General features: G+C 38.9%; 1 protein-coding gene across 2 annotated transcripts in view; it reads right to left on the bottom strand.

The window, feature by feature from the left end:
• Nucleotides 1-14180, bottom strand: part of COL14A1 (collagen type XIV alpha 1 chain) — a 219022-nt gene that overhangs the window by 89981 nt on the left and 114861 nt on the right. For both annotated transcript variants that reach the window (XM_059165716.1, XM_059165717.1), the window contains exons 24-29: nucleotides 10247-10393; nucleotides 6542-6598; nucleotides 4986-5125; nucleotides 2026-2149; nucleotides 1688-1831; nucleotides 314-478 (exon numbers count right to left, since the gene is read on the bottom strand). In XM_059165716.1, coding sequence (XP_059021699.1) covers nucleotides 314-478; nucleotides 1688-1831; nucleotides 2026-2149; nucleotides 4986-5125; nucleotides 6542-6598; nucleotides 10247-10393 — 777 coding nt within the window. The remainder of the gene's footprint in view (nucleotides 1-313; nucleotides 479-1687; nucleotides 1832-2025; nucleotides 2150-4985; nucleotides 5126-6541; nucleotides 6599-10246; nucleotides 10394-14180) is intronic.

The raw sequence follows: 14180 nt of genomic DNA on the forward strand, positions 1-14180 counted from the left end.
TTCTAATGGATGACCCCAATGAGCAGTGTTGCTACATTTTGAAAACCATTGGCTACAGCTGTTTAGGCAGAGTTGCTTTTAGACCTAGACTCTCCTCTCTTGAGGGAAAGTTTGATCCACTGAAAACCCTAAACGGGGGAGAGTGGAGGCTTATTTCCAAATGTTCAAAACCACAAAACTTAATGTCTGTGTAATAAACAGCCTGCGAGTCCATATTCTTTTCTCAGATCAAGATGGGACTCATTATTTAACTGGTATGAACTATTTCAGCCATTGAGCAACTCGAGTTAAGTACAAATTCCAAAGAACTAACTTGCTGATGCGGTTTCGCAGACAAAAGTAATCAACTCGTCTTCAATTTTCTTAAAGGCGTCAAAGTCATCCACAAAGAAGACGTGCCGTGAGCTGGGCTTGCTGCCGATGCTCACCAGCTCTGAGTAATCTGCATCGGCCACTCCAACGGCGAAGATGCTGTAGCCTGCGGCAGGAGGGGAAGACGGGGCTGATTATTTTAAACTGCGCAAAATACAAAATCATGCAATGTAAGCCGCCTCCCGGTGTTTAAAATGTGTTTATGAAGGAGACCTGGTGGGGGGTGGAGAATTCATTTTTCACAGTCCATCAGAACTCTGCACGGGCACATGCCCCATGTAATAACTATTCCATCCTCCCCTAAGCAATTTTCCATTTTAAACAAAACCCAAGGTGGCCAATGTCCCCAATGACTGCTTAAGATGAAATAGTTGTTATCGGAGGATCATCTTTATGCTATATATCTATATATGCTAATAATCATTTAAGGTTTAGGGGATAAAGTGTAATTGAGACAGAGAAACTTTATCTCAGGTCTCAGGGTTTTTTTTTTTTTTTTTTTTGACATGTAAAACCTGAAATATTAATAGACTAGCAGGCTGAGGTGGGTCATGGTGCCACGCTTGGCAAATAAATGTTCAATTACTGTTTACCAGGCATGTCTTAAAAAATATAGTCTTTGTGATAATTCTATGAGAATCTCCATGCTACGGATGAGGAGGCTGAGGAGTTTCTGTGATTGGTTCCCTCCCTGGACGTCCAGGATTGTCCTTTTCACAGTATTGGTCTTAATTATTATAATTTCCTATATAGGGCCTTCTGTATGTAACAAAAATATTGGAGAAAATACAGCCTGGTGGTGGGTAATATGGAGGGCACATATTGCATGGAGCACTAGGTGTGGTGCATAAATAATGAATTCTGTTACACTGAAAATAAATTTAAAAACTAAAATTTTTTTTTAATTTTTAATTTTTTATAAATATATAATATATTTTTTATCCCCAGGGGTACAGGTCTGTGAATCACCAAGTTTACACACTTCACAGCACTCACCATAGCACATACCCTCCCCAATGTCCATAACCCCACCCCCCTTCTCCCAACCCCCCTCCCCCAGCAACCCTCCGTTTGGTAAAAAACTAAAAAATTTAATAAAAAAAAGAAAACATAGCCAAATATTAGATTTGTAACTCAGAAATTTTTTTAAAAATCACATTTTCTAGTTAATATTAAGAAAGATTTTGATTAACTATTAAGAAAGACTTAGAAACATTTAAGTCATTCTGATGTGGCCGATACATTTGTATTCCGAAAGCAATGGTAACGTTACTATCCGTGGCTCACCATTTGATGGCATCAGTGTGAAACTTACCATTTGATTGCATCTCCCCAGAGATTTTGTTCACGTCATCTTGTGACCTTCCATCAGTTATAACCACGATGACCTTGGGGATGCCTCTTCTGGTTCCTGATTCTGCAGTGAACAAACTATCTCGGACATGCTTGATTGCTTTTCCTGAAACAGAGGAAGGCAACTGTTCAATTTCATTCCTCCTTTGATTTCACTGGGGAAAGGCAGGCAGAAGTTCTGGGATCAGTGAAACATCTTTTCAAAAAATCTATATTCTTATGCCTCCAAAAAGTCATTTCAGTAATTACTAATGAGGACTTACTTTGAGTCTTTGCTTTTGTTGTTTTTGTTGTTCTCACCTGTTTTTGTATTTCCTCCTTTGTATGAAATACGTTTAATTGCATCAAGAAGGGTCTCTTTGGTATTGTAGGCATTGAGTTTAAATTCTGTTCTGGGGTCGTCAGTGAACTGAACCATCGCAACCTGGGGAGAGACAATGTGTTAGTGTTCACATATGTACAGACTTCCTCCAGCGAGCCCACACAATGGCATGATTAGACCTACAATTTTAATTTCTTTTTTAATCCAAACCACACTTTCCTTGGTTTAAAATTTCACAGAGGTTGCAGAGCAAATCTGACCACACATTAAATAGATCTTTTGTTCTCTAAGTATTTTTCAGGAAGCAGGTTATTTTTAAATAATTTCTCTCAGTCTCATAACAATCTCTTTCCAAAGTATGTAGGCCTTTTGCTACCTTGTTTGACAGGTGGGAGGCAAAAAAAAAAGCAGTCCTGTAATTTGACAAAGAGAACGGGAGGGGGATTCTTTCCAAGGACGTCCTCATGAAACAAACCTGTGAACTAATTACTACTGTTTCACTGTTTTACACAGGAGAAGACAGAGGCACTCAAAGTCACGTGCCTTGCACAAAATCCCAAGAGTGACCTTTGGCGGAACCCACAGTTGAAGCCAAGTAAATGCTACTTCAAAATCCGTGTTCTTTTTTTTTTTTTTAAGATTTTATCTATCTATTTATTTATTTATTTAGAGAGTAAGTGGAGGGGCAGAGGGAGGGTGAGTGTCTTAAGGAGACTCCCCGCTGAGCACAGAGCCGGTGCAGGGCTCCACCTCAAGACCCTGAGATCATGACTTCAGCCAAAATCAAGAGTCGGACACCCAACTGACTGAGCCACCCAGGCACCTCCAAAATCTACGTTTCAACTACTACACTACAAGCCTTCTTGGCTTCATTTCCTATAGTTTGCTTTTCTTCCAGTGGAATTTGGGGGCCATCTTTGACTTACTGGATTTTTTTGTTTGTTTGGTTGGTTTTCATGGGCGGGAATAAATACAGCATCTTCAAAGTACTTTCTTTGACTGTGTGAGCCTTCAGCTGCTACCAGCTTTCAAGGGCCACTGCTGCCGATATCACCATCTCTAAGGGAACCACATCTGACCCCTCTATACAAAAAAATTCCTCCTTCCCCGAAATGCCTCAGCACCTACTCTATTTTTTTCTTACGGTTTCCTTCATAACCAAATTTTCTCAGCCATTCTTCCATGATACATTCTGAATCTGTTCCTACCCATGCATCTTTTTGCTACCACCCATGTCCAGGCCTCCAGCTCATCTTGCATTGGACTATGGTCTCTCTGTGTCCACTCTTACCCGGGTTACTCTTCATGCTCCACAAAGCAGTCAGAATGACCTTTTTAAGAAAGCAAATCAGATCTTCTCTCCTTAAAACTTTCCAGTGGCAGGGGCGCCTGGGTGGCTCAGTTGGTCGAGCGTCCGACTCTTGGTTTTGACTCAGGTCGTGATCTCAGGGTTGTGGGATGGAGCCCCGCATGCACTCTGTGCTCTGCCAGGAGTCTTCCCCGCCCCCCACTCCTGGCATGCATCCTCTCTCTCTCAAGTAAATACATAAATCTTAAAAAAACACCAAAACTTTCCAGTGGCTTCCCACTGCATTTACGGTAACATCAGCTCCTTCAGTGGTTCATGAAGGTCAAGATGAGCTGGTTTTCTCTTTTCCTTCCAGCTGTTTCCTACTCTCCTCCCTTGCCATGCTCATCCACTGTGTTCTAGCCACAAGTTTTAGCATCTAAAGCCTCAAAACTCATTTTCATCTTGGGTCCTTTGCACTTACCATCTTCCTTTTCTGGAAATTCTACTCTAAGCATTCTCTACATCATTCACATCTCAGTTCAAAGGCCACCTTCTCAAAGAGGTCTTTGTGGACCACACAACTTAAAATACCCCCCCCCCCCAATTTAAAATAACCTTCAGTGAATTTAAAATCACATAACTGTTTTCATAGCTTGCATCCCTACCTTGTGAATTTATTTGTTGTCTATTTTTCCATCTGTTTCTCATCCTGACTTTCAGATTCTGAGCACTCTGAAACTGCGGACATTGTCATAAGCATTATGACAGTATTCTACCTGACCAGATAGAGTACTTACTGAGAATAAATCCTCAATAAATTTTATTTGGCTGAGGATAAATTAGGCTTATATTTTATGTGTTTCTTGATCTATAGGAATTTATGGCTATAACCTTTCTCTTTTAAGATTTTATTGTCCTTGAGGACAGAGAAAATATTGGATTTATTCTTAAACGAGCTACTCTAAAAGAAACATCTACTGGGGTGCCTTGGTGGCTCAGTGGGTTAAAGCCTCTGCCTTCAGCCCAGGTCATGATTTCAGGGTCCTGGGATCAAGCCCCACATCGGGCTCTCTGCTCAGTGGGGAGCTTGCTTCCCCCTTCTCTCTCTGCCTGCTGCTCTGCCTGCTTGTGATCTCTCTCCCTCTGTCAAATTAAAAAAAGAAAAAGAAAAAAGAAACATCCGCTGATGTGGCCATTCTAACCTTTCTTAGTTTGCTGAACACAATAGCTTTTTTTTGGTTTGTTTGTTTGTTTTTTTATTTGTCAGAGAGAGAGAGGGAGGGAGAGCAAGCACAGGCAGACAGAATGGCAGGGGGAGGGAGAAGCAGGCTCCCTGCCGAGCAAGGAGCCCAATGTGGGACTCGATCCCAGGACCCTGGGATCATGACCTGAGGCAAAGGCAGCTGCTTAACCAATTGAGCCACCCAGGCGTCCCTGAACTCAATAGCTTTTTAAGGAACAGCATCTTCTCAAACTCTATCAGGCATCAGTAAGCTGCTTCCAAACCCAGACTGGTCTATCCTCCCATTTAGGGTCAGAACTGATCACTGATATATGACCCGTATCAACTGACAAGCAGCCATAACAATAGCTTCGGATAACTTTTTAATGCACAGAATGAATTAGAGATTGTTCAATTAGCCTTACTTGAGTTCCATCTGCACCGATCTTGTTCAGGGCTCCAACAGTGCTGTACAGAAAGTTAATGATCTTATTGAAATTCTCATCTCCAATACTCCAGGATCCATCCACCATAAATACCAGATCTGCCTTGGCAGCTCTGCATACTGAAGAACAGGAATGACATTTGAATTAGAGATAAGAGGAAAACATAGTAGTTATTACAACCAACAAAGCATATGATGGTTTCCTTCTGGTAACTACAGTTCTTTCCCAAAGGAAAGGTATATATCACATTCTAAGTTCTTGCTCATTATACTTCCTGACAATCATTTCTTTCCTGTAGCCAAGGGAGAGCTACACTTCATGACTGAGAAGTTTTTATCAAACATGTGGAATTATGGAGGGAAAAAATCCACCAATCTCAGCCCCTCAAAATAGAAAATTAAAGAATAGAAAAATGAGGAACCAAAGTGATATAGAATAGAAATAGAAATAGAAAATGAAAAATAGAAAAATGAGGAACCAAAGTGATTTAGAGACATAAGTAGCAAAAAACACTCTCTCGTACCCACTTATTAGAAGAAAGTCCAAGCTACTACTCTAGGTAGTAGGTACTCTGCTTATTGAGACAGTGACTTCAGAGAAATTCAAATTCAGAAGGAAGGCACAGGACATAAAGGAAGCAGATTAATCTCCTGGCTTCATTCCAGCCTTGCTCTAAAATCTGTCTATGCTTTTCTGCCGCCCATTGGTACTTGTCAAAAAATGTATGCTAATGCTAGCTCAGGGAGACTATTATCAATAGTTATTACTGATACCAAAATAGCAAGCAAAAAATACACCAACAAAAGGCCACTCCACCGAAAGCACTTTTCAGTAGTCCTTTGTTGGTACCCTGTGCTATTTCAGATTATCTATGCCTATCTTCTCCTTTGTAGTGTGGATCTTTGTGGTTGACTGTTTTATGATGAAATAAACAATTTACTCTTCAATAATCTGAATCTTTCAATCTTAGGCCAGTTGCACATAAATATTCTATGAGATAATGTGCCTTTTTCTTTTCTCTAGGAAAAAAAAAATTCACTTGGTTTTTGTTTTATTAAGTGCAACTTCATCCCCTTAAAGCTATTTATAATATAGACTAAACCATCTCCAGGTGAGGTAATACTCCAGGGACAATAAAGATCTGGTAAGGTTGTTCTTCTAAGTTCTGAGATTTATAAAATTTTACAAATTTATGGTTTGAATTTAGAGCTGAAAGGGATCACAAGATCTGCTAACTCTAAGCTTATTAGAGAAAATGTGGTCCTCTGTTACTGAAGAAAAATGAAATCAAGATTAGATTTCAACTTTGAAATGAGAGCCAAGTCTATGTGAAAATATACTCAAAAGAAAAATTTCTGTAATAAATCAAAGAAAAAAATACATCAAAAGGCATGAAGGGATTACCTCTGAGATAGAAATTGTGTTCCTAATTTTCTTCCTAATACCCTTTTCTACTTCTTAATGTTTGTTTAATAAACAAAAGCAACAGAAAACCTGAACCTAAAAATCAGAGCATTATCGTATTATCCTTTTACCTTCTTTTGCTGGTGGAATGGTTGGAGGAAAAGTAGGTGGCTGAGTAGGAGGTGACTCTGTAGAGGGAAAAGGAACATGGATTAGCCATCATGTCTGTGGTGAAGAGAGGGAGGTCATGGAGTAATAATTCTTTCTTCAGGAAAGTCAATGAGTTTGACCATTGTCTTCTTGGAGAATTTAGGGAAGTTAGTGACTACTATACATTAGCCACGGCCTGTGAAAACTGGCTCCATCTTTCCCCTAAAACTCAGACTGAAAGCTTGAAATGCCATTTTGCCACAATTCAGTTTACCCAGCAGGAGTCAATGTAATCAAACTGTCAACTACAAAGTGGTTCTGATAGTGATTTAAGGCATGACTTGCCAACCCATTTCAGATTAGTCTCTGGCTGCTTTCACACATACAATAAACTTCGTTTCTATTCTGCCTAAGGACTGACCATCAATCCTTGTTCAATAGCACTTTCCCCCTTCTCACCCTAAATCCCCAGGATGTGGTCCCCAGGGGAATCTGATTTGCCCTCTCTTCTGCTCAGACTCTATTTGGAAAACTTCCAGTTTTAAGGACCAAACAGCAAGACATTGGGAGGCTACCGTGTGTCCAGATCAGTTCAACCTAGTTGATGAGGGTTGAGAAGTTCATGTAATACGCAAAGAGTGATTGGCTAAAGGAACAGGGGGTAGGTACATGAGAGCTGTGACTTTCACAGCAGTTCATGTGGCACAGAGCAAGGAAATTATGGCGTCACTAGGTAAGCATCTTAAATGTTACTATATTCTTTTCTTGTTCTTATTTGGCTCTAAAAAGGTAAGAAAAACTGAGAAAACTCTTTTTATTTCCCAGATTAACATGAGGGAAAACTCTCAACCAATTATAGCCGTTCACTCTGAGACAGGTGAGCACCAATTGGCTGGAAAGATCTGAGTTCAGGCAGACTGATTGCTTGGTCAGGAATGTAATAAAAGGGATTCCTTCACTGGCAGAAAGGTTGAGAGATATGAATTTTAATTTTAAGGCCTCTTCCAATTCTAAGAGGCAATAAAATACAATTCTTTGAGTAAAATAATTTGACATTTTAAAAAATGAGCTAACTATATATTACCAATATGGAAAAATGTTTGAGATTAATTAGTATGTGAAATGAAGCAAGTCACAGAACACCATCCTATGATCCTATTTGTGAAATGTCGAGAAATCTATCAGATATACATGTATCTGATATATATCAACATATCTCTATATCTCTATATAGATACAGATTAAATAGATAGATAGATTAGGGAGAATTCTGGAAGGAGACAAAGCTGTTACAAATGGGTACTTGTGGAAAGGAATACCAGGGAAAGAGGGAAGTCAACTAAATACTTTTTCCCTTCTGTTCCATTATTATGGATATCTATCACTTTTATTTTTTAAAGGCAATTTTTGAAGATAAAAAGTATAATAAAAAGTGAGAAATCTTAATACCAAAACTAGGACTGTAAAACTTTCTTGAAAGCACCATAAAATGCTTCTAAAGCCAGATGTATTTATCTTAAAATCTGTGGAAGTAGTGGGTCATCTTTATAATGGGTCCATCTTCTTTATTGTGGGAAACTGAAGCATATCCTAAGTTCTAAGTCCTAGGAACCAAATCAGTGAGAAGCAATGGCAGACAGATCAATGTGTTTGGGCAGAACTTCTGACCAAAGACTCTTTTGGGTAGGAAGAACCACAGTGAACTGGTGACATATGCTTATATCCTCTGTGTGGCATATAGATGGTTCCTGTCGTCAGTGTGTAAGGCGCTGTCCCACAGGAGAGGGAGCAGTCTTGATCTGCATTGATTCAGAAGGTTGAACTAGAGCCAGTGGGTAGAAGCTACCAGAAGACAGATATTCCCAACGTAAGGGAAGCACATCAAACGGAGCTAACCCAATTAACCCGGGATGGGTAGTTAAGACTTGTGGAGCTAAGGTTAAGGGATGCTGAAGTAGGCCAGGGATCATAAACTCATATATTTTTAAAGGTCAGGCAAATAACAAAAATAAACATTAAGGAGAAGCAAACTTGAGAGCACATATAATGTGTAAAAGAGACAGCAGTTGGTCTCAGCAGATTGGCACCACAATATGTGTGTCCTGGGTTGTCAACTCTTTCTGACTTTCAGAGAAAACCTTTTTCACGGTGATATCGAACCCATGGCCATCAGTTTGTGACTTCTAGGGAGATAGCCATGGTGATATCGAATACTTGCTCAGTAAGATACAGGTAGAAAAGTTCCTCAGCAGGTTGTCCTGGATCTTTACCACCACCACACAGGATAAGAGAGCAAGTAGTTAATTTCTATTGCTGAGCAAAAAGCAGCTCAGAGATGTGGAACTGCTCGAGGCCACGATATTAGAAAGGGTCCCAATCAAGTTGTTTGACTTGAAATCTTGTGCATTACCAGGCCCCTAGTAACTTCAAAATAATGTGATCCTCTATCTACAAAACAGAATTCTAATCAGCCATAAAAAGAAACATACAATGGACACATCCCACAACATGATTAACCTCAAAAACACATGCTAAGTGAAAGAGGGCAGATGTATCTTTGGAATGTCCAGAGAAGGTAAATGGATAAGAAAAGAAAGTAAATAGCCTGGGACAGAGGAGTGTAAATGAGTATGAATGAACTCTTTGGGTTGTGATAATGACTATACAACTCTTTAAATATACTAAAAATCATTGAGTTGTACATTTAAAATAGGTAAATTTTACGATATATAGATTATCTCTCAAAACTACATGCAATATAAAATGTGAAATATTTTAGTGTTAGGAAATAAATCTTCATTTCAAAAAAAAATTGCATGATGCCATTTATTATGCTTTCACTGTCTGTTTTTGAAGGTCACACATTGCTGATGATTTCCTGCTGCCTGTGCCAGACCAACTGAAAGACCTTTACATAGACAGAACTTTCCAAATGTCAGATATATGACAGAGGGGCCACCAGGAAAACCCATCACCCACCACCTATTCAGATACAAATCCTCAGGGACTTCTAAGTTCCAGATACTGAGTCAAGCACACAAGTTTCCCCAGAATTCACTACAATCAAAACCATTTTCCTGTTAGTGGCCTTTACGTCAGGAATCTCTGATTAAAATCCATTCCAAGAAGTTCACACTCTCCTTGGTCTTTAGAACATGTAAAAAGTGCTTTGTTTTAATTTTATACTTTGCCTTTCCCTTCAGTACATCAGATCTGTAGCCAACTTGGAAAAAGTGCAAGAGCCTCTTAAGTAGGGAATAACTCGAGGGTCAGCCATTTGGAACATCTTGGCTCCATTCCCGCCTCATAGCTGTGGTAATATGCCATTGTTTGAATGTCAAGACCCGGTCCTTAAACTTCATTTCACACTCTGCATACCACAAACGTTCCTTATGGATATAGATCACAAAAAAGGTCATTGTTTCAAGCCCTTTGCTATCATATGGCCTTACAGTCCTTTGTGAAACATATGGAGGGTGGAAAAAACCCATCCAGATGACATCAGTGGGCCATATGCAGTGAATTATGGGACCGGAGAAGAGGAAGAAAACTTGTATTACAGATATCCCTGGGCAGCAAAAGCTAACATTTTTCTAAATGGAATAAAGGTTTTGAACCAAAACAGGATGCCTAAAATACTATTTGTCTATGGAGACAGGGAGCAGGAGAGGACACACTTGACTTACGTGTTTTTTCCATTATGCTGACACTGGGTCCCTCGATCTCCTGAAGCTTTGTGTAAACACTGATTTTATATTCTGAATCAGGCTGAAGTCCATAGAAGCAATGCCTGGTTGTTCCTCCACCCACAGTGGCTTCTTGCTTTTTTGTGTCTATCATAAAACAAAACATACAGATGTGAAATTTTTAAAAACAGCTATCGTAGACGATTTGCTTCGAAAATGCTTAATAGGCATGGCCTTCAGGACGAATTATACTTTTTTAGGTCTGTACCTTTTTCTAAAGAGTTAATACATCCACTGATTTTTTTTTAAATAACGGAAAATCACATTTTCATATGTTCAAAAATGAGAATAAAAGTCTCTTGAGATCAACCCTTTAATGGAAAAGTATTAGTGCATGTAATTGTGTGTGTATGTCAAAATTGATCTTTTGGACAGGTGTGGAGGGGAGCATATTTGCTTTTTAAAAACTAGAATATTCTTTTATCAACATGATTCTCCAGAACAGCTAGCCAATTACAAAATGACAAAAAGACATAAGCTTTTGGTCCCATACAACTTACTACCACACAACAAGAAGCCCTTCCTGGCAGTGGCCTAAGAATATAGGTATGGTGCTGGGGCTGGCTAGCTTAGTCAGGAGAACATGAGACTCTTAATCCTAGGGTGGTGAGTTCAAGCCCCACACTGGGTGTGGAGCCTAGTTAAAAAAAATAAAAATATAGGTATGAATTTAGGGATTATAAAATTCTAGGTAGTTCTGCCTGTGGATGAAGAGGTATGTTTCCAGGAGCCCAGAAGCTTCATCCAGGGTTCCAGACTATTTTCGGAGCTGCCACAAATGCAGGCAAGAGTTTGAAGTGGCACTGAGATAGCAGGAAGTCCCCAGAATGCCCAATTTCCGGCATTCATTTCTAAATGTTACTCATGATTTCTTTTAATGGCAATGATGACTCCTGGGGAGCTCAGAGAAGGCTGGATCCACTCTGAAAATCATTTTCTTTTCTTCTTCTCTCTCTCTCTTTTTAAGATTTTATTTATTTATTTGACAGAGAGAGAGTGTAAGTGGGGGAGTGGCAGGCAGAGGGAGAAGCAGACTTCCCGCTGAGCAGAGAGCTGGGCGCAGGACTCGATCCCAGGACCCTAGGATCATACCTGAGCTGAAGGCAGCCGCTTAACCCACTGAGCCACCCAGGCGCCCCTGAAAATCATTTTCTGTTCTTTCACAATCATAACTGAGTAAGTACATTCTGTAGAACTGTTTCCCAACTCCCAGTTCCGAAGTTCTTTTTGTTCTATCCAGAAGGCAATCATATCCAGCATCTCCACAAAGGACCTTCTCTTTCTTGTCTCCATGGCAGAAGCACAAAGAACCGAGTAGACCCAGTTTAACTGTTGGCTACTTTTATAGCAAGATGGCTTTGCCTTCCTGGAGAAATTGATGCTGGCTCTTGTGTCTGGAGTCTAGGGTAGCTGGATTCAGGATATTCATCATTTTCTGAGGGCTTACTGTGTGCCAGGTCCTGTGCTGTGCATTTCATGAAACAGCAAAAAGAACGATAATGATAGCCAATATTTAATGAGCATTTATCACGTGCCAGGGACTCGTCTAAAGATCCTTATAATGTATAATTATCCCCAATCTAAAGACAAGAAACTGAAGGCCAGAAAAGTTAGTCACCTAATCAAGTCCATATGCTAAGTAGAAGAACTGAAACTGAATTCAGAACTCTAAATCACAGTCTCAAAAGACGCGGCTGTAATTTCCACTAATACATCATAAAATAGTGGAAGTCACATGTACAGTTTTTTTTTTTTAAATAAAGCAGTTTGAGAACTGCGGAGTACATAGGAAATTAAGCAAATGTGATAGCTGGCCGAGATCACAGAAGGGTCCCTGATGATTCAGTGCTTTATCTCGCCACGGGATAAAGCTGCTTGTTGGGTAGCTTTGATTACGGAGGGATTTCAAATGGATTTTCTTCATTGACATAGAGTGTTTCTTTCTTTCTTTTCCTTTCTTTTCTTTTCTTTTTTTTAACCACGTGGATAGTTGGTTAAAAGGAAGAATCACTACTACCATGAAAAGAACAATTATTTAAAAAGCTCTAGGGCATCTGGGTGGCTCAGTGGGTTAAGTGACTGCCTTGGGCTCAGGTCATGATCCCAGAGTCGTGGCATCAAGTCCCACATCGGGCTCCTTGCTCACGGGGAGCCTGCTTCTCCCTCTTCCTCTGCCTGCCTCTCTGCCCACTTGTGATCTCTGTCAAATAAATGAATAAAATCTTTTAAAAAATATATGAATACGTGTACATATCATATCAACAGAAGCATGGAAAGCTACTGAAAAAAATTCACTACCCATTCATGACTTAAAAGAAACTCAGCAGGGCGCCTGGGTGGCTCAGCAGGGAGTCTGCTTCTCCCTTTGACCTCTCCCTTTCATGCTCTTTCTCACACACTCTCTTTCAAATGAATAAATAAAATCTTAAAATAAAAAAAAAGCTCTAGATTGAGATTTATTTCACCCATAGTCTGCATCTGTCTACTTAATGCCTTACAGAGCTTAATTTCTAGGAATTAAAAAGCCTGTGTTAAAAACTACATTGATTGAATACATTAAATATATTATCTGATGGTTAAAAAGAATTCCTTCCAAATGTTTATTGCAGTTTATTAAATATAAACAAAATATAGAAAGCTTAAAAATAGAATAGTACAAAACATAAAAAATGTCAAGTAGTAATTTTTCTGTTTCAAATGTATAACACCTATTAAATTTCAATCTATATTTTAATCATATGTTGGAACAAAATGTACATCTATTACAGCACACATATATCAGAACAAATAGGACATATGTCATTTAAAATTTGTCTATGGACAAAATCCTCTTTTAAAAATATAAATAAGATTTTTTTAAATGTAAATAAATTAAAGCTACTTGTTAAATGGAATTTGAAATTTATTTTTTTTATTTTTATGATTGAGACTACAAAGGAGTTTCAAAAGTTAACTTTGTAATGTAATCTTTAGTAATATATTTGTTTAGAATGCATTAAGGTCTACTTTAGAAATTTTCCTATCATATATACTACCAAATGATGAAATAGTTAAAAAAATGGTTCAAGTATTTGTGATATTACATCTTACTGTGACAGGAATTCGATAAGTGAGAAAATGTTTATAATCCCTGCACTCTGCCTTGCTCATGTCCAAGTTCAATCTGTGGTTCCTAGGCTCAAGACCCCACACGAATTCCTTCTTTCCAACTTTACCCACAACTTTGGAGCCTCTTGCAAGCTTTTGTGAGTCACCTGTAAAACAAACATTCTATGGCATGGATATTAATCCATCTCCATAAAAACTTCCAGGAACTCTCCAGGAATCAATTCTAGAAAGTGCTTTTCTGTCATCTCTATTTGTCATGGATACTCACGTACTTTATAGACCCTCAACAATAGAATATAAATGAATTTTACTGCTTAACAAACAAACAAAAAATTCAAAACATTGGAGAACTGGAATAAGCACGTAAAATTACTGGGAGACAGTATTGCTTTAATTCCCAATAAAAACAAAGAGGGGTTGCATGAATGGGGATGTATCCATGTTGCTTTTGGCATGTGTGACTTAAGTCTAATGGCTTTGCCTTAAAGGAAAACATTTAGACTGATCAAATGATGACTAATTTCCTCAACCTCTTGTGCCCAAGGCAGGGAGTCAATTTATTTTTTTGGAAAGGGGGAAGAAATTCTGTCTTTGTGCCTTCTTTTTTATGAAGCAAGGGTAAATACATTGTCTGGGTTGTTATTCTGCTAGTAATGATGCTACCAGCTTGACTCCCCGAATGCCCTATGAGTAGCTACTGAGATCCATAAGCAAAGAATATCCAGGATCTAGAATACTCTGTTGGAATTTTGTGATATAAATGTTT

The sequence above is a fragment of the Mustela lutreola genome, chromosome 3 (assembly GCF_030435805.1).
Source record: "Mustela lutreola isolate mMusLut2 chromosome 3, mMusLut2.pri, whole genome shotgun sequence".
NCBI classification, from domain to species: Eukaryota; Metazoa; Chordata; class Mammalia; order Carnivora; family Mustelidae; genus Mustela; species Mustela lutreola.